A 24,100-nucleotide genomic window follows, 5' to 3' on the forward strand; every position below is an offset into this window, starting at 1 on the left:
TCTCTCCTTCAAGGGTCAGACCACACTGCCCCCAGAAGCCTGTTGGTGCACCATCCCCATGCCCCTAACACGCCACGGCAAAACACTGAGCAGCAGGTCCCCAGAAAACACGTTAGGAGGGGCTTTCCTTGCTCAGAAGCCAAGCCCACCACGCCTGCAAGGCCCTCACCTCAGACTGGGGATGAGCGGCCGGGAACAAGACACAGGGCTGCTCAAATCGGGGGCGTGTGTCCGAATATCTAATACACCCGGAGGGGTCAGGGATCCCCAGCCCAGGTCTCAGGGCAATCTGCCCCCAGGTGGCCGAATGCGAGCCTGGAAGGCTGGTTGGACAATGCAGGCATACCTCACTTTACTGAGCTTCACAGATTTTACAAATTGAAGGTCTGTCGCAACCCTGCTTCAAGCAAGTCTACTGGCCCCCATTGTTCCAATAAATAGCATTTCCTCACTGCATGTTTCTGCGTCACATTTTGGTAATTCTCACAATATTTCAACTTTTTACTGCTATGACTCACTGAAGGCTTAGATGATGGTTAATGGTTTTTAGCAATGGAGTATTTTTTAATTAAGGTATGTACGTTGTTTCTTTAGACCTAATGCTACTGCACACGTAACAGACCACGGTGTGGTATACACATAACTTTTATATGACTGGGAAGCCAAAAAATTCGTTTGACTCACTTTATTGTGATATTCACTGTACTGCAGTGGTCTGAAACCAAACCTGCAGTATCTTTGAGGTAAGCCTGTGTTATTAAAAGCCCTGCCCTTTGACTCAGCAATTCCAGTCTTAGTTACCTATCTTAAGGGAAAAAACAGGAATGCGCATGTGTATCTACTTGTCCCTGAGGAGAACAAACTCAAGGACTGTAGGCCAGTCTCAACATAGTTAGGAAGTCAGCATGACAGAGAAAAAAAGGACAACTCGCCCCTCACCCACTGCAGATCAGATCTCAGGGGGCCAGTGCATCTTCCCCATGTAAGGATGCCTTCAGACCTCCCTGCCCTGTACAGTTTGCTGCGTGGATCGAGCTGGCTTCACTGTGCTTTCTGGATATTTTCTACCTCTAATAATGAAGGAATGCCCCTACCCCCTGGATGCATGAGAAGCAAGTGCAGGAGTTACGGGCTCCAGCAGCAGCTACAGCTAACACTGCTGCAGAGTGCAGGACCAGCTCTGGGAGGCGGATGCTCCCGCCTCAGAACTCAGGCTGGAAGACAGCAATCCTCAGGCCTGGCCTAGCTACAGAGCAGACTATTCCCAAGGGTCCCAGAATGAAAGCCAGATGCTAGAAATCTGATGGCCAGCTCACATACGCACCGGCAAACCAACCACCAGGAAGCCAGCAGGGCAGTCCCGGGGGTCAGGCTACTTCAGCCTTTCCCCTACCTGGGGAAGGCAAGGGGGAGGTACTGAGTTGCAGGTGGACAGTCTGCTGGTCAAAGAGGGCTCATTCTGGCCCAATTCAGTACTTAAAGGTAAAAGGGAAACTAAACCATATAGTTTTCAAAATCCTAGAAATCACAGTTTGAGACAAAGAAAAATGCTAACAAGGAGCTTCCCCTGCCACCTACCATATGCATCACCATTTGGATAGCAATTTCCGAATACTGGTTGATATAGTTCTTGCACTGGGGAGAGAGAAACAGACTGTTAGCGAAACTCACTGCTACAACAACACACCAAAACCCCACCCTTTCCAACAGTGTCAATAGGTGAGAATCAAGCAAGTTTCCAAGAGTGGAATCATCAATGCCTGCTCTGGGCAAGTCTCAATAAGATAAAAAATGGCAATCTGGTTACTCCATACCTTACAGGAAAACACGTGTGCAAAAGTGTTTTGAAAATGTTTTCCAAAGGCCCTTAGAGATGAGGTCCTCCAATCTCCTTTTATGGCCCATACTTTCCCCGAGGTCACACGGCAACTACTCAGTGGCAATTTAGAGTGAGTGTGGCTACAAGATACACTATGATGGATCAGAGATTACTTTTCAAATCCGTTCACACATTCTTGGACAGGATTATAAAGTTTAAATCCAGTATAATCCAGTTAAGTTATAATGATTTTCATAAAAATCTAGGTATTTCCTGCAGACCCTATCTGGTCATGACTGGGGAGCCTCTATACGTGAGAAAACAGGGTGATATGACAGCTCTCAGAGAGGTTAACCTGGGGAAGCCAACTGACACAGCGAATATACCAAGATACTTCAATGAGGCTAAAAGATTCACAGGTTTTAAAGAAAGTTAACAGAAAGGAACCCTTAGCTCCCAGAGCGGACTTCTTACAGCTGGCCTCCCCACGTCCAGCCTTGCAGAGGTTCATTAGTGGTCGGGTACTAAATGGCATTTTGGTTTTAGACATCAATCTCATGAGTGTGGGTAATGGGAACACGGTCCAAGACATAAACCCCCCACGGGGCTAACGAAGAGTTTCTGAGCCTGGAGGACCAACATTCACCAAAGTAAGGAAGGCATCCCGGGTGAGCCTCTTACAAGCCAGGCGCGTGGCTTCCCCTGGGCAACCACCCTGCTGGCGGCGGGGACAGCACACCTAGAATTACGAATAGACAACAGTCAGGCCTTAGAACCAGAACAGGGTTCTAAGTGGTTCTACTGTTGTTTCTTAAAGTTGTGGTGACTGCGAGGAAAAAAAAAAAAAATCTTCACAAAAGTGGTCTCCTTCTCCTTCCACTATTTTGTCCCACGAGTTCTGTTACATATCCAAACTCAATTAACCAACCAGGTATTTAAGTACCCACCACATATCTGGCTGCTTTCTGGGAACTGGGAATTGTCTGAACATCTCTTCTTCAAAGCCCTCAGGCTGGAACTTGAAATGGCGCCCCAGGAAGTGAACTTTTCTTGCCTCCCCCACTGCTGTCTCCACAGCCCAGCTCCCTGGCCCAGAACGTCCTCCGATGCCTGAGGTAAGGCTCACCATGTCGGCCATGCCAGGCCCCAGGCGGTCGCACTCCTCCCTGGCGTGGTCCACCAAGGCCTCGACAAAGCTGGAGTTGGTCCTCACAGCAGTCTGCACGTCAGTCACCATCTGAATGCAGTCCTGGCAAACGTCCCCATCAGCCTAGAGACACAGGGGCAGTTGGTCTGTAAACACTGCATATTCCTAAAAACAGCTAAGAGTGTTCAGATTCCGACATGCTCGTAACTGCAGCACCAGGGGTGAGTCCCTGAACTGTTCCTAATGTGTTTTTACAGGCTCTAAAGGGACTGACAGGTTTAAAATCAAGTGAGCATTGATTATAGTAAAGCTTAACAGGAAGGGGGAACCATCTCTGCGTCTGTTAGATATCCCGGTTCTTCAGAACCTCCATGCACAACCATCTGAACGGTGGGTTGTGGAACTGCAGAATCAAGTAAAGGAATAAGGCCCCAGTATGAGAGCTGTACGCACACGCCGCCCCCTTTCGTGTCACAGCTCAAACCCAACCAAAGACAGGGCACGGGGCCCTGGGCGGCCAGGCCCACTGCCTCACCTTGTGCTGGGGCTTGCTGTGGGGCCCGTCCTGAGGGTAGAGGAGGAGGGGCACGTTGGCCATGAAGGGAGCCACCACCTCAGCCATATCCAGGTCCGGGATCTGATTGGACTTGAGCTGGTTCTGGTGATTCAGCTCTGCCAGGTGCTTCTGAAGAGACTCACAGAGGTTGAGAGCGGAGCACACCTCCCCGGGATGGCTCTGGGGGGAAAGAGGCACAAGTGGAAATCCTCTCCCCAGAAGGAAACAGGCCACCTGGCGCCTTCGAATTCTCCCTTTCCTCATCTCCTGGCATGACTCACGTGCGCACGCCCAGCTAACAGGCGCATCTCAAACCAAACCGCCCGACCTGCTTGGCCAGCCCCACGGCTCCATTATGACAAATGGTTCCACTCCCGGGGGTGCCAGCCACCGACATGGAAGACATGCCTAACTCCTCCCCTCCACCAGCAAGTCCAGTCCGTTTATCCACTAAGACCACGTGCAGCTGTCCGCCTCCACTGTCCCCATCAGATCTCACACCTGACCGTCCTGCCAGCTCTTGCAACTCCCAATTGGTGGGACCCAGACCAGACCAACCCCTTTGAAAAGGGGTCATCTCACCTCTCCCCGTGAAACCCTCCAAGACCTCCCCACTGCACCGACAATCCTGAAACAGCCTGAAAGGTCTTGCGTGATGTGACCCCTGCTTTCCTCACCAAAACCTTGGTCCCATCTCAGGACACTCCTGCCCCACTGGAGGTTTTTAGGGTCCTTCCAAATTCCACAAACCTGGCTCCTTGTTCCTTGCTGAAAACCCAACCTCTGGCACATGGTTTATGGATAACAGATACTTACTGAATGAAAGTCAAGCATCCTTGTAGCTGACATGAGTTATCAAGTCAGCACCTATAACTGTTATACCAGTTTACATTCCTTCATTAATTCTATGAGTTCCCATTTCCCATACCCTCCCCAACCCTTGAACGTTACAAGCAGAGTGGTCTGCATTGCCAAAGCCATTCTGGACGAAAACTGTACAAAAGATCTGGTGACGAAATCTCAGTCTATGAACGGACTTTCCGTTTTAGTCACTGTAATCTGGTCTGGAACCTCCCCCGGGCCCCAGAGGTGCCTTGAAGGAAGAGTCTATCTACTCTCCATCACGTACCATTTGTCCTTTAATCATGTCCAGGATGACCGGGAGGTAGGAGTCGACGATCTCCTTGCAGGAGGCAGACATGTTCGGCTTGGGCAGCCAGTCGCAGGTCCTCTCCAAGTACACGAGGATCTCTTGCTAGAGAGGACAGAGGCAAGGGTCGGACCAGGATGGACTCCTTCTCCACAAACGGGCTGAAAGCAAGAGGCCCTCCACAACTCCAGAAACGTGAAGGCTAGAAACAGTGGCCCTCGGGGAAGAGGACCTGGGAGAGGGCTAGTGTGGAGCCGTGGCCCTGCCAGGTCAGGGAGGCAAAAAGCAGGTGCGAGCAGTATTCAGAACGAAGATCCTCTGACCTGCGGTCTCACTGGCACAGGGAATTCTGAGCAGAAGTCACCAAAAATGGACCTAAAGGTTAACGGCATATGATACAAAGTCCCGATCAACCTCGGGCATTTGACGCCTAGCCCAGGAGTCAGCAAACTAGGGCCCGCGGCCCGTTTTTGTACAGCCTGTGGGTAAGAATGGTTCTTACATTTTTAAAGGATGGGGGTGGGGGACGTTACATGACAGAAGCAGTCTGTGGCCCACAGGACAGTTATTTCCGACCTGAGCCTAGACCATTCCTCGCTGGACGCCCTCAGTCACGGCTCTGTACGGAACCGATGCACGTGGCCACACGGCCACCGCTCACACGCAGTCACACACCCTGGTGGTGGCTCACCTCAGTGGCGTTGTCTTTCAACATGTCACCGGCTGCAGTGATGACGTCTTTGCATATGTCGCAGGGAAGGGATTTCTAAGAGGAAGGAACACGAGGGAGAGAGATCTGTATTCGTAGGACATAACTCACACCGCACACAGCTGAAAACTGCCATGGCCGTTTTCCTGTTTCATCTAACCATGGCCATCTCTGACACACTGGCACATCCCGGTCCCCCAACCTAGGTGAGAAGCACTGGACACCACAGGGGAGGCTTAGATGTGGCTGATCACGCTACGCTGTGCTTCTGCAGGATAGAAACCCTTCTCCTGTACCCTCTACACCCCTCAGCGCCTTGCTCAGTGCACACGGTACAGGCTACATTTCGCATTCATGCTCACAACAGCTCTGTGAAGAAACTGAGGCTCAAAAGTCAGCTGGAACTCAGGGCAGCAGAAATCAGAGAAAATCGGTAACGTGACGGAACATCACAGAGTAAGAGGGTGCGGGCAGTGAAACAAGGCCCAGTCAGACCTCTGCGCACTCCCACCAGCACTGCTGCCGGCGCTCTGTCTGCCTTCCACCTCCTGGGCAGTGCTGTGTGCCAGTGAAGGCCGCACGTCACCATTGCAGAGCTCAGAGACATGACGCGAGTCTTCTAGACAAGACTGGCATCCCTACATGGCCCAGGACCACGGAAATTCTAGCCAGTCCTCAAAGCTCTTGGGGCGCTCCCTTCTTTATGTCAACCAATTTTCAACCCATGAAGAAGGAACTAACACATCTGGGTGAGATTAAGGAACACCTGTGAATTTAGCTGCATTTAGAGAAACCGCCTTGAACCTTCGGACCTAATCAGGCTAATACGGTGCATGCGGCCACTCAGGTTACATGTGCCTTTTTTTCAGTATCGTGAACTTATGATATCGTGAATTTGTGCATGATGCCCGAGAGGTTCCGGTATCCACAAGACTGTCCTGTCAAGAGAGAAAGATCTAAACTGCCCCCGTGATATATTAAATTTCAAAAGAGGAAGCAGTATTAAAAACAAGATCAGAAGCAAATTAGAAACCAAATCTGAAAGTAATTTTGGCCACAGAGAGTGGTTTAAGACAGTGAATTCAGAAAACTAAAAGAGCAGTGTTACTGAATTAATTCTTCTTCTCTTACTGAAGGAGTACTAGTGGCCAGCGACAAGTTTTAGACCTCAAGCTCCACACAATCAAACCTGCCTTGTACCACAGGCTGAAGCACATCCCAGAGCAAACAAACAGCACTTCCTGTAGTCCCCTGGCCCAGCCAGCAGAGCTCGGGCGTCTCCTGAGGACTCAGGTTGCGTGGAGTGTGCACTTGAGGTCTGTCATCTTAAGAGTATTCCCCATATTAATGTGCTATATTTATCACTGTTTAGATGAAAAATCAGTGGCATCTTTTCCAGTCTGGCTATAGTTGGAAATAAAATTTTAGATAGCTACCAAGCTCTAGGGTCTGAATCAGTGATCTGCCTGTTTAAAAGACAAAAAATACCAAAAAAGGGGAGAAAGGATTTCAAAAGCTTAGCATCTACTTCGAGTGAGTGACCAAGGACAGAGCTGTACCCGTGTGCCCTGTCCTGGGAATGGGAGCTGCACCTGCGGTCCCTTATGTGGGGTAGAGAGGTGGGAGCTGCATCTGGAGGGCAGCATGGGGCACGCGGTGGAGGACAGGCAGGACCTCCCCCTATCTGTGCCACCAGGACACTGGGCGGCCTTGGGGGAATGGAGCCTCCCCGCTCCAGCCCACCACTCCTCCGCATGGGTACCCCCACCCACGAACAGGTCTCAGGTTCACCAGGAAGAACAAACAAAAGGAAGCAGGAGAGAGCGCTCCGTAAAGGGCAGCAGTTACAGAGGACACAGAGGCCCAGCCGTCGGAGGCACTCACCACGGCCGGCTTGTTCCAGACGGTCTGCAGGCAGTGCTGCACGGCCCCGCAGTCAGACGCCGTCTTCACGTTCTGGCACCACACGGCCGAGCCTCGGGTACATTCTCTCAGGCCCAGGACGGGGCTGGCAAGAGCTGCAAGCAGAATCAGTGTGAGGATGCGGCCCATTCCCACGTACCAGGCCCACCTCACTTGCTTCCCCAGCATCAGGGGCCTTGGCATTTTGCGGGACACTAGGCTGGCCCTCACCAGCTGTATGAGACACGAGCCACAGAGCCAAGGAGCTGCGTTGTCACATCACATGTCACAGGGCTGAGAGGGACTAATCTACCTGGTTCACTGTTTTCCTCTCACACTATTTTTAAACAGTATCAGACAGATCAGTCCTTTTAATCTTTACCATCTTAAATTTCCATGAAGTAATGAAAAAAATCACAAGAGGAAAGACTGGCAGGTTTAAAAATAGAAGATTTTAACTTCTGTAGAAATGAAAAATGGCCAAAGTTAAAAAAATTGTAATGAGGGCTTCCCTGGTGGTGCAGTGGTAGAGAGTCCGCCTGCCGATGCAGGGGACACGGGTTCGTGCCCCGGTCCGGGAAGATCCCACATGCAGCGGAGCGGCTGGGCCCATGAGCCATGGCCGCTAAGCCTGAGCGTCCGGAGCCTGTGCTCCACAGCGGGCGGGGCCGCAACAGTGAGAAGCCCACGTACAGAAAAAAAAAAAAAAAAAAATTGTAATGAGAACACAAAGAGTCATATCCTCATTACATAAAACAATGGCTTTTAATGTTGTTCTAGTAGAAGAGACCTTTTATAATCAACTGGGTGAGTTTCTGCACATAAACAAGTTTGCTAGCAAAAAAACAAAACTACATAGCCTGGATATCACAAAGTGTAGGTATGTCCATTCGAAACCAATTGCACACACAGAGTTTCATCTATGGTGTAACAAGGAAAGGACTCAGGCAGAAGTCACAACCACAGAAATGGGATTAGGGAAAAAAAAAAAAACAGAAGAAAGGTTCAAGTCACCTGGAACCAAAGAAATGCAGGTTAAAGCAAGAAGGTACCATATTTTTAAAGTTAAAATAATAGCCAACGGAAAACAAAAACAAAATACCTTACCACCAAATAGTGATAAATTTGTGGAAAAAGATGCATTCTTATAAGGCTGACAGCAGTGTGACTAGTAAGTACTTCTCAAAATATATTAATATATTTCAAGAACTGAGGGGAAAAAAATCCCTCTTCAAAAATCCACTTCTAATAAAACATTTTAGGGAAATCCAGTAATTCAAGAGGTAAAATACAATATGCCTAAGTGTGTGTATATATATATATATATATATATATATATATAAAGTCAAATTCACGACATTAAAAAAAAGGCAGATGTAACCTGAATGGTCAAAACTAGAGGGAAAAAACTAGTAATATTCTCACCAAAATATTATGCAGGGGCTTCCCTGGTGGCTCAGTGATTAAGAATCTGCCTGTCAATGCAGGGGACACGGGTTCGATCCCTAGTCTGGGAAGATCCCACATGCCATGGAGGATTTAAGCCCGTGTGCCACAACTACTGAGCCCGCACTCTAGAGCCCACAAGCCACAACTACTGAGCCTGTGTGCTGCAACTACTGAAACCCATGCCCCTAGAGCCCATGCTCCGCAGCAAGAGAAGCCACCGCAGTGAGAAGCGCGTGCACTGCAACGAAGGGTAGCCCCCGCTCACCGCAACTAGAGGAAAGCCCATGCGCAGCAACGAGAACCAACACAGCCAAAACTAAATAAATAAATAAATTTATAAAAAAAAAATATTATGCAGTTGCTAAATATACTTATAAAAATGATGTACGTCAAACAGAAAAATATTCAAGAATATGAAATTGGGGTTGTACAAAAATCAGAAAATAAAACAGGATGGTTGGCTAAATTACTTTTTTAAATTCCCCATGTCATGTTGCTTGTGTGTAATTTTAAAGAATATTTTATAAACTGCCCTGAGAGAACTATGGTATTCCTTGATTCTGGAACTAAAAACTGGGAAGAAAACTCTCACATTCACACCTCACTAGGAAGCAACAGATTACACCGGGCCACATGCAGACGTATGACTGCACAGCAGCTATCACAGGAGGGTTGAAGTAACTTCTACTGTAAACAGAAAACATTTGGCTTGGGTCTGAGAAGAAAACCCCACAGCCACGTAGAAACAGATTTAGAACCGCAGGAGTCATGCTGCATGTTGCTTCACCTTGTAAACCAAGAGAGGACACAGTAATTCTATAGACATCTCTCTCTCGCTCTCGCTCGCGCTCTCGCTCGCGCTCTCGCTCGCGCTCGCTCTCGCTCGCTCTCGCTCTCGCTCGCTCTCGCTCTCGCTCGCTCTCGCTCTCGCTCGCTCTCGCTCTCGCTCGCTCTCGCTCTCGCTCTCGCTCGCTCTCTCGCTCGCTCTCGCTCGCTCTCGCTCTCTCGCTCTCTCTCGCTCTCTCGCTCTCTCTCGCTCTCACTCACACACACACACACATATCATGGGCTACAACACATGGAGGGCGGCGCAGTGGTTGAGAGTCCGCCTGCCGATGCAGGGGACACGGGTTCGTACCCCGGTCCGGGAAGATCCCACCTGCCGCGGAGTGGCTGGGCCTGTGAGCCATGGCCGCTGAGCCTGCGCATCCGGAGCCTGTGCTCCGCAACGGGAGAGGCCACAACAGTGAGAGGCCCGTGTACCGCAAAAAAAAAAAAAAAAAAAAAAAAAAAACTAGAAGGAAGGAAAGGAAATACTGTTATTACTTTACTAGCTATTCAAGACTAGCTATAGTTCGACAAACTGTTCATGCAGACACGGAGTCACAGGTCCCCAGAAAGCTCAAGCCAGATGATCTGCGCCCCTTCAGACACCACCAAATGAATTCTTAATCTGCCCAGATTACAGCCTTCTCTGCCCTTTGGGGAGCAAAAAAAAATCACAACCCACAACCAGTTCATGAACTCAAAAGAACTGGCCACATTCCAAAAGCTGTTGGTTTGATCTGGTCTCTGTGGGTAAACATGTGCCCGATTCAAAACAGTACCACACTCCCCAGATGGTTAACCATAACACAGCCAAGCTAGGCTGCGGCCTTCAGCCGTAGGTCCCGGGAGGTCAGAGGGGAGCAGGAGTCCCGTCACGAGGGTAAGGGCTCTGAGGAGTGAGGGGGTCACAGAGCCAGCCCCAGACCTGGCAGCTCCCACCAGCGCTTCCCACGCTCCTCTCAGGCACTGGCCTCCCAGTTCCCCTGAACAGTACCCACTAAGTACATCGCCTGCTTCTACATCTGAATTAGGAGCTCGAATTATGAACACGAGGCTACAAAATGAGTCTCTAGGCAAAGGAACATACAGAGATACACAGTGACGCCGGAAGGATGGACCTCGGCAGATAAAAGCAGGGCTCCCTGCACAAGGCCTGACCACCACTCTCCATCCTTACAAATACTCAGTCTAGGGATTTTCTCCAAACTTCCAGCCAGGAACCGGCTTTAACTGACCAAAATCTATCAGGTTTCCCCGAACACAATGCACTATCACAGGCCCAAGCTGCAAGAATACTTTGTAACTTGTTTACTCCCCCTAGGAACTTGAAATAGTAATCACCTGCTATAAAGACTTGTTACTTGTTTTGGCCAGGCTATTCTGGACTAAAAAAGTAGCCCCTTCTATCTGAGATTGGTCCAGCTACTGCAGAACCCAAGGTCATTTCCCAGTCCTAACAGTCGCTGAATGGTAACAAGCCCCCACCTCAGAACTAGAGGTAAAATGTATGCCTGGTGGCCAATCTGGCAGACCTGAGAGGTCACCCAATCCAAGCCTAAAACGGACTGCAGGGACACTAAGAAATGAAAACTGAAGTCCCAGCTCCCAGAAACTCAGTTCTCACCAAGACCTCCCCATTTACCTCCAAACTAAAGCCAAATTTATAAAGGTGCACGTTATTAAAATGGTCTGTGGTGCGATTTCCTAAGATGACCCGAAACAACTGCGTGTCCTCAGGGTTGGTAATGAGGCTGAAACAAGCCTGGTGATGCCAAGTGCGTGACCTGCTGAGAGGTTCAGGGGCTTATTTCAGGAGCCGGTCTCCCGAGAGGGAATCAAACAGTGGGTCAGAACACGTTTGGAACATAGATCCCTTCCTCAGAAAACGTACTAATACACAACACCCTCACACCACTTCAGGGGGTTCTCAACACCTGTCCAGGGACTCCAGCTGGGGACTGAAAGCTCTCGGGGTAAGCATGTTTTTTCTCCACAGAAGTGGGAAAACAACTAAGATGAAGACGCAATTATCAACTCCATTGACCGCGACAAGCAGTGCTTTCAGGTGGGAGGGACAGACACAGGAATAATGGTGCTGTGTTAGCAGAAACACGGAGCTGCAAGGAGAATGCCCAACTGTTCCGGGGAGCCAGAGGTGGCTTCTTCAAAATGAAAATTGAACTGGCACCTGAAAGAGGGCAGCTGAAAGACTGGTGGGGCGGGGCGGGTGGAGGGGGATTCCTGAACATTCTGAGGGAGAGCAGTGATCTTTGCTGAAGGGAAAGAACACTTTTGTCTTTTCAGGAGCGGGGCTCCAGCAGACCTCAGGCCCACTGGGAAAGGCCCCACCAGGCACTCATCCCTTGTGATGAGTGTCGCCCACGGTCCATGCTGTGGGCGACAGCTCATGTTAGTGTCACCCAGTTGTGATGTGGCAGAAACGAGGGGGAGGTGGGGAGATCCAGATGATGGGCACCTAAATGGAGTGGAAGGCTCATCCCAAAAAGGCTGAGCAGGGAGCAGGGACAGCAAGGGCTGAAGACGACGGCTGGGAAAATGAAACTCTCCGGGTTAAATTTAAATGTGAAGTCTGTTGGGCTGAAAGAAAAAGCAGGGCAGCAAAAGCCAACAGCACAAGGACAGAGGTGGGGCTCAGACGCTGCGGCGTGAGTGGACACAGGCAGGCAGAGCACACCTGCGCACCCTGCTTCCCGTGGGACAGTGACAAGCGCAGGTCGGAAGGCAAGGCCCTTAGGAGACTGCAGGTGTTTAGCTGGGAGAGAGAAGGTTTCCGGGATAAGCACAGTTATCTTCACAGGTGAAGGACACCTTCCACCTCTGACATGGGGGTGGATCTTCTCTGGGTGGTGGCTTCAGATCCCAGACCTCAGAGCGGTGGGTAGAGGTGAAGGGAAGCAGACCACAGCTCAAGGTAAGGAACATACTTAACACCCACAGGCTATAAAAGGGGAATCACACACTTCCCTGGTGGTCCAGTGGTTAAGACCCCACGTTCCCACTGCAGGGGACGCGGGGTTTGATCCCTGGTAGGAAATTAGGGTCCCACATGCCACACGGCACAGCCAGAAGGAAGAAAAAAATAAAGGAAACCTGTGAGAGATTAAGCAGGTTCTAACTAATAAGTGCAGAGTCTCAACTGGAAGTCAGAGTTCTCACTCTGAAGCCTGAACTGTCCTCTAACCATTAAACTGATGCTTAAAAAAAAAAAAAAAAAAAAAAAAGGGAATGAGTTGGCTTGTTATGTGATGACCTCTACAAGAGTGGGAGCAACCAAGCAGAAACGAAATGCCCAACCTAGACGGATTCTGTGTCAGAGGGATCCTGAGTGGTGAGCGGGGCTAGAAGACCTCTAGGGGCTACAAAAGTCTTCACTGTTACAATAATGAGGCAAATGACATTTTCAGTATTCACACATAACCAATATTAAAATTACCCTAACCTACGTTCTTATGAGTTATTTCTCAAAACATCTTCCCAGCAAAGCTTTCATCTCTATTTTCATCTTCCCACACTGCCCCCAAAAACCAACTTCCTTCCCTGAGGCAACAGGCTGAACTCTAAGACAGTTCTTAGAATGTCTGCCCGACACCCTGGAGATTTCTGATTAAATTTGTCCTATTAAGAAGGATCACTGCTCAGGGTAAGGCGAGCACTACACTTCTTAGTTCAAGGGCCTGGCATTCGAGCCCTCAGTGACAAATGCTGGCGGGCTGGAGTCAGAGAAATGATCACTTCAGAGACACTAAAACCCCACAACCAAGTTTCATTTTATGAGGACAGGGTTTCAGGTTTGTTTTTTGTTTTTTTAAGACTTCAGTGGTTATTTCCTTAGGAAAGGGGTGGGGGCTCTGTTCCCTTCTTACTCCTAGGCTTAGAAGAAAATAAGCAGATGTGCTCTAAACCACTCCACATGTAGGTCACTTATCAAAGACAGGCTGTAGTGGAATTTTACTGTCTTGAGAACAGCTGCCATGAGCTGGATCCGTCATGGGCTTGGTGGCCGCCCTAGACTCTGACCAAAAATCCTCAGTGAGCCTGGGAGGGAGGGAAGGAGGGAGAGCTCACCACAGCCGTGTGTGTTTTAGCTGCTCTTACGATGACTTCTTAAGTGAGAAGGGGCTAAACCCCAAGTTTAGAGCGAGGCTTCTAAGGCAACTTACCCACCATCTAACAAGTTAAATGTTTTTCAAACACGGTATACTGAAAAGAAAATAAGATCTGCCTGCAAGTTCTGTCCAAATGACCCTAAACAAATCGCCATCCTTCTCAGCTTGTTTTCCATCTGTAAAATGAGGATGAAGCCATTGATCACTGGATTGTTTTGAGAAAAGAGACGACGTAACTATGCACTTTCAACGGCCAGAGTATTAGTCTCTCAACCATCATCTCTCTCTCTGGTATCTTAATTTACCCACATTATCTTGACTCCCCTACCAGACTGCCTCTGAAATCAGACAGTGAAGGTTCAGATCATGGCTCTACCACTTCTAGTCATGTGACCTTCAGACTTTGGTCTTCCAATCTGCAAAATGGGCCTATTACTAGTACCTACTCCAAGGGATTTGTAAAAATTAACCGACTGTAAAACACAGGGCAGTGCTGGCATGCTACAGAAGTCCAATGAGCACTATTACTATTATTATCCACAGTAGCAACTGGAAGACCTTTTTCACATCTACTATCTTGCCCAGAACAGGTGTTCCACAAATAGCTGAATCAAGGATGTTCTATGCTTTCTCTACATTTAATCAGGTCATTAACTGGCAGCTCAAAGACCTAGAGAGCTGTTTCCCAGCAACCTCAGAAGTTGTTGGTTGCTAAATTCAAGACCCAGAAATCACCAGGAGAGTGAAGCACAGGCCCCACTGTAATGAGCCCAGGAGTCGATCCTGTGTAGCTAGGAGCTAAACAAGAAGCCCTGCGTGGGCAAAAATGAGAGGCGCCCAGCGAAGCACCAGTACCACCACCAGTGAAAAGCTTTCAGTAATTCACGTCATTGGAGCTACAGGCTGATTGGCCCTCCAATCCCAAGAAAGTTGCCACTGTTGAAAATATTTTTGGAACCCACTTTTTAGAAAAGCCCCCTCAAAAACCTCTCCTTCTCTGGAAGGGCACAGAGGCAGTATGGCAACATGATCACTGCCCTGAGTGTTGGGGGTAGACAGACCTGACGAAATTCCTGCTGTGCTGTCTACTAAAGCCAAGCCTCAGACAACTTACTAACGCCACAATTATCTGCAAAATATGGAAAATAAGAGTGCCCTTGGGGCTTCCCTGGTGGCTCAGTGGTTGAGAATCCGCCTGCCAACGCAGGGGACACGGGTTCAAGCCCTGGTCTGGGAAGATCCCACATGCCGCGGAGCAACTAAGCCCATGGGCCATGGCTACTGAGCCTGGCTCACTACTGAGCTCGTGAGCCACAGCTACTGAAGCCCACGCACCTAGAGCCCATGGTCCGCAACAAGAGAAGCCGCTGCAATGAGAAGCCCGTGCACCGCAACGAAGAGTAGCCCCCGCTCAACACTAGAGAAAGCCCACGCAGCAACGAAGACCCAACGCAGCCATAAATTAATTAATTAATTAATTAATTAACTTCCTTTAAAAAAAAGAGTGCCCTCTTCTCGGGAATTCTGTGAAGATTAAGAAGGCACAGAAAGCACTGAGAGTGCCTGGTACTTATGAAGCTCAGTTAATTGTACACTGGCTTGTTAATGGTGGACTCGAGGGAAAGGATGACAAAGGGAGGTGTTCACATTCTAATTTTTGTCTACTAGCATAAATTAATTTTTTCTCATGTTACTTTTAAAATCAGAAAAAATAGTTAAACCTTACAACCTGCTTTAGGGAACAATTATCGCCCAGTGTGGCACAGACCACAAGTTGCTCCCTATATCTATTCTCCACCCCTTTCAAAGGAACAGAACCACAAATTCTTAGCTACACACATGGCTGCCAAAATTTAAAACCACATTTCCCAGTCCCCCTTGTAGCAGGGTCTGGCCATGAAACCACATTCTGGCTGATGGGATGTTAGTAGACATTATTGCACTTTTAAAGACAAGTGATGGCTGGAACTTTGGCAGCCATGATGGGCCATGAACAAAGGGCCTAGACCTCAATGATGCAGAGCACTGAGCTAGAAGAGCCTGGGTCTCCGAATTCTTTTGGAAGTAGAACCACTATGCTAGCCCTAGACTGCCTGGCTCCTGAACTCGCTATGATAGATGGGAACAGTTCAATCATAATTAAGGCACCATTATTCTAGGTCTCTGTTGTCTGCAGTCAAACCTAAGCCTAACTATAATACCAGCTTAATCATCTACCTCACTCACCAAAATCGTCTCCAAATGACAAGTCTTTACTAAGGCCTACCTCCACTGCGATATTTAAAAGTCCATGTACACCATATAATTAACAAAGATTTTCAAAAACCACCTCAGAATGAAAGGGATAATCATTCCTAGAATGTGTGTTTTATGCCCTATTTGTTAAAACAATCAGTCTTATTATTTTAGCCATATAAAATCTTTTTTATTCCTTTTAAATATTTCAGTTAACATATGCTAAATACCGTTCGAGTCTAATTATCAAAAAAAAAAAGGGGGTAACAGAAAATGCAAGCAGCCTCCCAGTCTCAACAATCAGAGTACACATTCCACAGGGCAGTGGATCTGCTGCCTGGGTAATGCATTGCCATGGCAACAAGCCGGTTGCTAGGAAACCAAGAGAGAGGAACCCCAGGCGAGGCAGTATCTACCTCAGGTCCCCCGCATTCAGACATTTCTCAGGAGAATTTGTGCACTTAGATTCCCTAAGAGCAGGAGATAACACAATGCACTCAACACTGACTACTCGATGAAACAGCTGGTGTCACAAATACCTTCGATGACAAAGAGCACTTGTCCCTTCTTTAGAGGATCTTGCTTTTGGAAAACATTCTGCAGAGCAGAATAAAAATACTGCCCATTTAATCATTCTGAATGGCATACGCTTAGAGGCAGCCTGCCTTGATCTGGAGGAAGTAAGGTCCAAATAGTCCTCTTATCACAGAAGGAATCTGTGGCAATAAAGCTTTCAAGCTGCTAGGCTGACATCCCATCACCTCTGGCTCAGATAAGCTATTATTTCTGTTACTTAAGACAAAGGTTCTTTCTTCCCTGCTTCTCCTCTCGCACTGCCCCCTTGCTTTTTAATTTTCCTCACAAGCCAGATCATTCTAGGACAAGAAATCAATCCACATGAAGAAAGCAACAGAATCCTCAGGTACACTGCCTTGTGTGATAACACACACTGAGGGGCAAGGCTGTGTGATCTTCTTAGATTGTAAAAGAATGATTCAATTTGGCATAATTGATTTTGGGAAGAGAAATTCCTATCTAGTTCATTCAAGAGCACTCCCGGGCTTCCCTGGTGGCGTAGTGGTTGAGAGTGCGCCTGCCGATGCAGGGGACACGGGTTCGTGCCCCACTCCGGGAAGATCCCACATGCTGCGGAGTGGCTGGGCCCATGTGCCATGGCCACTGAGCCTGCGCGTCCGGAGCCTGTGCTCTGCAACGGGAGAGGCCACAACAGTGAGAGGCCCACGTATAGCAAAAAAAAAATATATATATATATAATAATAATAATAACAGGCTTGTAAGGCAACTGTAATCCAATAAAAATTAATTTTAGGGCTTCCCTGGTGGCGCAGTGGTTGAGAGTCCGCCTGCCGATGCAGGGGACACAGGTTCGTGCCCCGGTCTGGGAAGATCCCACATGCCGCGGAGCAGCTGGGCCCGTGGGCCATGGCCGCTGAGCCTGCGCGTCCGGAGCCTGTGGTCCGCAACGGGAGAGGCCACAACAGTGAGAGGCCCGTGTACCGCAAAAAAAAAAAAAAAAAATTAATTTAAAAAAAAATAATTTTAAAAAATTTAAAAATAATAACAGGCTTTTTTTCCTGATTACCAAACCACGTATGTTCACTGCCTACAATTAAGAAAATTCAGGAAAGCACAAAGACGGAAGGAAAAGTCATACTCAGAGGGGCCCAGAAGGAGCTGTGACCAGCACCCACCCTCATGGGCCCTCTTCCACCCCTACCTGGAGTCACAGCCTTGAGGAAGTTCACTGCCAGTCAGAGCCCTCAGCTGCCTGGTCACATGCTCTGGTAGGAAGCCCAACCACAAGCTCATCCCTCCATAGAACCACCTGGGTGGCTGAGAAGGCCTGGGGTCATATGCTTAGCCACAGGTATGGGACCAAAGTCTCCAAACCAAATGTCATCACTTTCAGAAAATGAGTGACAATCAAAACTCCCTTCCTCCTTGGTTCCTGGCCTCAGGCCATGAGCAAAGGCCACAGTGGAGCCCTGCAGTACAGGGCTGAGACCCTGACCCTGAGGTACCAACACCAGTTAAGATAGAATTTTCAGGGCTTCCGTGGTGGCGCAGTGGTTGAGAGTCCACCTGCCGATACAGGGGACACGGGTTTGTACCCCGGTCCGGGAAGATCCCACATGCCACGGAACGGCTGGGCCTGTGAGCCATGGCTGCTGAGCCTGCACGTCCGGAGCCTGTGCTCCGCAACGGTAGAGGCCACAACAGGGAGAGGCCCGCGTACTGCAAAAAAAAAAAAAACAAAAGAATCCGCCTGCCAATGCAGGGGACACAGGTTTGATCTGTGGTCCGGGAAGATCCCACATGCCGTGGAGCAACTAAGCCCGTGTGCCACAGCTACTGAGCCTGCGCTCTAGAGCCCGCGTGCCACAGCTACTGAGCCCGCATGCCACAACTACGCAAGCCCGTGTGCCTAGAGACCGTGCTCCGCAACAAGAGAAGCCACTGCAATGAGAAGCCCGCGCACTGCAACGAAGAGTAGCCCCCACTTGCCGCAACTAGAGAAAGTCTGCACGAAGACCCAAAAATAAAATAAATATATATTTAAAGAAAGAGCACTCTAGTCCTAACACACACTGTAAATCAGCTATACTCCAATAAAAAATATTAATTAAAAAAAGAAAAAAGGAGCACTCCAGTCCAATATAAACTCCTGTCAGCAAAGCTCTTCTTCCAAAGTGTCAACCTATCAGGTGATGATCAGACATAAACTTAAATCACCTTAGATAATATTACTCGACAACTGGACCATGAAGAAGCCCCTGACAGAAATGCCCAAGGTCCAGCCAGGTGAATGGGTACAGGCAGAGGTCAAAGGCACATCTGTATGGTTCTACACTTGGCCCAGGGTACAGCCCAGAAATCAATTCAGCCAGCCAGCCAGCCAGAAGCCGGCCCAGGCTCTATCCCATCCCTGCTAACCGGCTGGGTGGTCTCTGCACCCTTGAAGAAGACAATAATATGCATAAAAAAAAAAAAAAGATTTCATGCAAACCCACTAATAAGGAAATTCAGTGTTCTGGGCTCATCGCACATGACTGTTTATTAAGTAAAAAGTTTCAGATACATGCAAGTGTGTCTACTATAAATGTCACTTTTGAGTACTTAATACTTAAAAGGAATACCACCTTCATTGGAAATGCTGAAATCTAAAATTCAGACCACAGCATGGATTAGGGCAGGATATTAGAATGTCCCCAGCATTCTGATTTAGTTGCTCTCACCTGAGAGGGCTGCTATGAGGATAAAATGTTAAGCAAAAAGCACTCAGAACAGTGCTGGGCACACAATGAACTCTCAGGGAGTGTCACCTACTATGATGTCTGTAGATCCTGCAAATCAGCTACACTGGTAGTTCACACTCAAAGCGTGGCCCACAGAACACTGAGGGTCTCAGAGATTCTTTTAGGGGATCCATGAAGTCAAAATTCTCATAATAGTAATATGAAGATGTTAGCTGCCCTTTTCACTCATTCACTCAAAAATGAACAGTGGAATTTTTCTGGAAGCATATGACATGTGACAGTGCAAAAGACTGAATGCAGAGGCAGCTGAAAATCCAGCCAGGTGTTAAAAACATTGCAAAAATGTAAAATAAGTTGTTCTTCTCACTAAATAGGTTTATGTTTAGGAAAACAGCTATTTTTCATTATAATCACAATACGTTAACATGTAACGGATTTATTTTTTTTAAGGATTATTTTTAAAATTTTGTCAGCTTCATTTATAAGATGGTAAATATCACAGATATAACCCAGATTAACAAAAGCTCTTCGGGGTCTCTCAATGACTCAGGAGTATACAGGGATCCTGAGACCAAAAAGTTTGAGAACCACTGGGTTAAACATTTAAGAACAACTAAGTTCTGGAACTAAAAAGAGGGGAAACAACTCCTCAGATTATAGCTGGTTCCCTTTTCAGATTTACCTCAAATCAGGGCCACCAGGGGCATCTTAGTTATGTTAGGGTCCTGTGTCCCTAACCCCTACATAAAATCCTCTCCAAAAGGCTCGGGGTGGGGGTGGGGGGGATTGGCTCTAACCTGGACACGAACTATTATTAAAAGCCAACACTTCACTTGAGTCCAAAGTCACTCTTGATTTGCAAACTCCTAAACACAATTTCGTAAAATTCGTTTCAGTTAATAAAAGAAAATGCTTTGTTTAATCGTGATAAAGATCTGGCACTACCAGCATTTAAGTTTCATGCACACTGACCCACCAGCAGTTACTGAGCTTAAGTCCTCTTGCTACAGCTCACACCACGGTTCAGCAGGACTGAGCACCTATTACAGGCCAAACACTGTTGTACGTGCTGCAGATCCAGTCAGTGACCACGACAACAAATAAAAACACATCATATGGGGCTTCCCTGGTGGCGCAGTGGTTGAGAGTCCACCTGCCGACGCAGCGGACGCGGGTTCGTGCCCCGGTCCGGGAAGATCCCACATGCCACAGAGCGGCGGGGCCCGTGAGCCATGGCCGCTGAGCCTGCGCGTCCGGAGCCTGTGCTCCGCAACGGGAGAGGCCGCAACAGTGAGAGGCCCGCGTACCGCAAAAAAAAAAAAAAAAAAAAACACATCATATGATGCCCGGCAGTGCCAAGTGCTACGAAGAAAAATGAAGCCAAGGAAGAGCAAGACATGGACATTTCAGACAGAGCAGGGCGCAACTCTGGTAAGGCAACACCTGGGCAGAGAGTAAACTACATGATTACCTGGAAAGGAAGATGACCCAAATAGGTAGAACACAAAATGGGCAACAGTAAGTAAGCAGCCCTGACCTGATGGGAGAGGAAGAACTCTGAACAGCAGCCGAGGGCCAGATGACATGACCTTGCAGAATAAACTTTAGGTTTTACTCCTAGTGAGACAGAAAGAGCCACATGACCCTCTGGCATCAGTGCCTGCACATGGAGACAGCATTCCAGCACAGCTGTTAAAGGAGTTGGTGTTTTTTTTACTATAATAAGTGACGCCACTAAGACTGGCCAAAAGAACCTTCTATAACATCTCCTTCAATCTTATTTACGTAGTTTCCTGTCATGTAAAGAATTTCTTTTCAAAAGCAGTATCTATCCAAATGTGGCCAGAATTTAATTTTAAAATTTGGAAGTGTCATTAGAATCCATCTCACTTTTTCTGTGACACAGATGTCCATCAACAGGTTTAACTAAATTGACACATCCATACAATAAAATACTCTGCAGCTATTTTTTTTAACAGCTGGGAGGTAGAAGGTGATTAAGAAGATAGGACAACTTAAGTGCAATGTGGTACTCTGGATCCACTCCTGGAACAGAAACAAGAGATTACTAGGAAAATTGGTAAAATCCAAATATAGTATGCAGTCTAGTTAACAGTAAGGTTTATTTCTTACTTTTGACAAATGTACAGCGGTTATATAAGATGTTAACAGTAAGGGAAGTTTGGGTGCAGGGTATATAGAAACTCACTGTACTCGCTTGGCAACTTGCCTGTAAATCTAAGATTATTCCAAAATTTATGTTTTTTTAGAAAGGCAGTAGTATAGATCTATCTGTATTAGCATGAAATAACCTCTAAAGATACAAATAAAAGGAGAAATGCAAATGAAAACCACCTCACCCTTTTATCATGGCAAAATTTCAAGTTTGACATCACATGTTAATACTGCAACTAAAAACCGCATATTCTGTGGGAACAGAAATTCCTAAAATCATTTTAGAGAGTAATTCAGCAATTTCTAATTAAGGTGAAAACAGATATACTCCACAACTCAGCAATTCTGTTCCTAGGTATATCCTCTAAGGAAATGTCTGTTCATGTGCACCAGAGTATTTATAGAAGCAGTTTGTAACAGAACAATAAAACAACTGGAAATAATCTAAATGTCTATCAACAGAATGGAGAATAAGTATGATATAAATGTAATACTGTACTGTAGTGAAAATGAATGAAACAGATCTAAACATTTTCAAAATGAATGAACCTCACTAGCAAAATAAAAAAAAAATTACTAACCCAAGAATATATATTATTCATAAAATGTTTAAAATATCCAAAACAGGACTTCCCTGGTGGTCTAGTGGTTAAGACTGTCGCTTCCACCGCAGGGGGCCGAGGTTCAACCCCTGGTCGGGGAAGTTCCGCATGCCACGCAGTGCGGCCAAAAAGGTTAAAAAAAAAAAAAATCCAGAACAATATACTACACATACCGCTGAAGATTACACATATATGTATGAAAGTATAAAGACAGACCTGCAGGGGGATGATAAACACCAAGGCCAGGAAGGTGGTTATCTGTGGAAGGCAGCGGGTTGTTCTACATCTTAACTAGAGTGTTATATACATGGGTGTTCATTATCAGTACTCTTCCACTTTTCTGGATGTCTAGAATGTTCCACAATTTTAAAAAAGAGCAAGGAACGAAACAGTGTAATATGTGTTTGTGTTAAAAAGAAAAACAGAAGGGGAAATCATACACACAGCCACCTATAGGTAGCTCCGGAAGGCTCCTAAAGGAGCTGGTACCAGGCTGCCTCTGGGAAAGGCCCAGGGGACAGTGGTGGGAGGGAAACATACTTTTTACTCTATGCACTATTACACCGATGGAACTTGTTTACTGTGTGCAGTTATTATCTGAACAGTTCACCGCCATTGAGGGATGGGGAAACCAGACTGGGGCGGGGAGTGGAGAACAGACTTACCCCAGGTACCATGGTTAGGGACAACCAGCCCAGAATCTGAGTAGTCAGTTTACCAGGAACCAGCCCTGATGTGCTGGGCTGTTCTGTTAAAAACTGATGTATAAACCAAGAGTTTGGCTGCCTAGCCAAATTCTTTCCCACCTCCCTCCTAATGGCTGACTACCTACCCTAGTTTGTTTTCTGATCTGGTAATTATGTCCAACATAACATATTTACAAGTCAATTTAATTTTGTTTGTTGTTAAATTTACAACATCCCATGAAATGAAAGAAGGCAGGAGACATCACAAAATCAAGGGCAGAGACTGACTTTGTCCTTGTGCTGGTGGGACAAGGACATTAACAAACACAGTATTGTTTTTTTGTGGTTTAACAACAAACCCTATAGTACTTATTTACCTATGCCTTGTCATACAGTAAGTTATTAAAGCATCACATTATTAATCCCATTGTACAGATGAGGAAGCACAGTTGAAGAAAATTGCCCAAGGTCAGTCAATGATGTGATAAAGTTAAACTTCTATTCTACAGTATCATCTCACTCCCATCATAAAGAATTATAAATTCCGCAAGAAAACATGGAATTTTGACAGGTTATTTTTCAGTGCATAGACCATTACCCAAGGCCATAATTCAGGTTATTTTCTGGAACTTCACGGAACAAAAGTAAAGCAATGAGTGCTTTCGCCAACAGTCAAACTGTTCATCCCAATCACTGTATATACCATCAGTTTTAAAATGATTTAAAAAAAAAACAAAAAACAAAACAGGCAGGGCAGGAAAATCCAGACCCTCCTTCCAGGAGGCAGAAGCAAATAACTGGTGGCGGAAGCAAGGCTTAGAGGACCTAGAATGCCCATGCTAGAAGACTGCTTCCAGAAGCTGCAGTGCACACTTGCCCAAGTGGCATGGCCTTGGCCCTGAGAGCTTTCCGTGCCTTATTAGGTACTTTCCCCAGCCAGCAACACCCTGTCGCCCTTCCTCATCCCCATTCAGTTAAGCCACAGCCCAGCCATTCCAGCTTCAGAGCCCAAGAAAATGGAGGAGCAAGTTCTCCTTCCCCATCTAGAAAAATCCTGACCACCTGATCTAATACGCTTCGACTGTCGTAGGAGGTATTGGATACACCTTGTTAAATGCAATTAAACCACTTACCAAATCCTTGTTATTTTCAGAGTAAAGTTGATTATTGACTAAAAATTGATAAACAGGGGAATTATCCAAATTCCTGGCAGGTGAGAACTGGAGTTGTTGACGTTCAGCAGGCTGTGCTATACGTTCATGTCTTGCATCTTAATAAAAATAAGCTATCAAATGAGTATATATATTTGTACATAACACATTCTAGCATCCCTAGAGAGCTACCTGCCTCAGTGGCGGGTAAACACTATTCAGCTGGTTAGCCTCTACACAGGTGGCAGTAACAGGGGCAGCTAAGTTTCAGGGAAGAGGTACCATA

The 24,100-nt window shown here is 47.1% G+C and overlaps 2 protein-coding genes across 3 annotated transcripts in view; one reads left to right on the plus strand and one right to left on the minus strand.

The window, feature by feature from the left end:
• Positions 1–24,100, plus strand: part of LOC101273634 (cadherin-23) — a 198,519-nt gene that overhangs the window by 95,446 nt on the left and 78,973 nt on the right. The gene's annotated exons all lie outside the window — the stretch shown is intronic.
• Positions 1–24,100, minus strand: part of PSAP (prosaposin) — a 34,189-nt gene that overhangs the window by 7,469 nt on the left and 2,620 nt on the right. For both annotated transcript variants that reach the window (XM_033434164.2, XM_004273153.4), the window contains exons 2-7: positions 7,266–7,399; positions 5,364–5,438; positions 4,652–4,777; positions 3,502–3,702; positions 2,946–3,089; positions 1,579–1,635 (exon numbers count right to left, since the gene is read on the minus strand). In XM_033434164.2, the coding sequence (XP_033290055.1) occupies positions 1,579–1,635; positions 2,946–3,089; positions 3,502–3,702; positions 4,652–4,777; positions 5,364–5,438; positions 7,266–7,399 (737 nt within the window). The remainder of the gene's footprint in view (positions 1–1,578; positions 1,636–2,945; positions 3,090–3,501; positions 3,703–4,651; positions 4,778–5,363; positions 5,439–7,265; positions 7,400–24,100) is intronic.

This window comes from Orcinus orca, chromosome 14 (genome assembly GCF_937001465.1).
Source record: "Orcinus orca chromosome 14, mOrcOrc1.1, whole genome shotgun sequence".
Taxonomy (NCBI): domain Eukaryota; kingdom Metazoa; phylum Chordata; class Mammalia; order Artiodactyla; family Delphinidae; genus Orcinus; species Orcinus orca.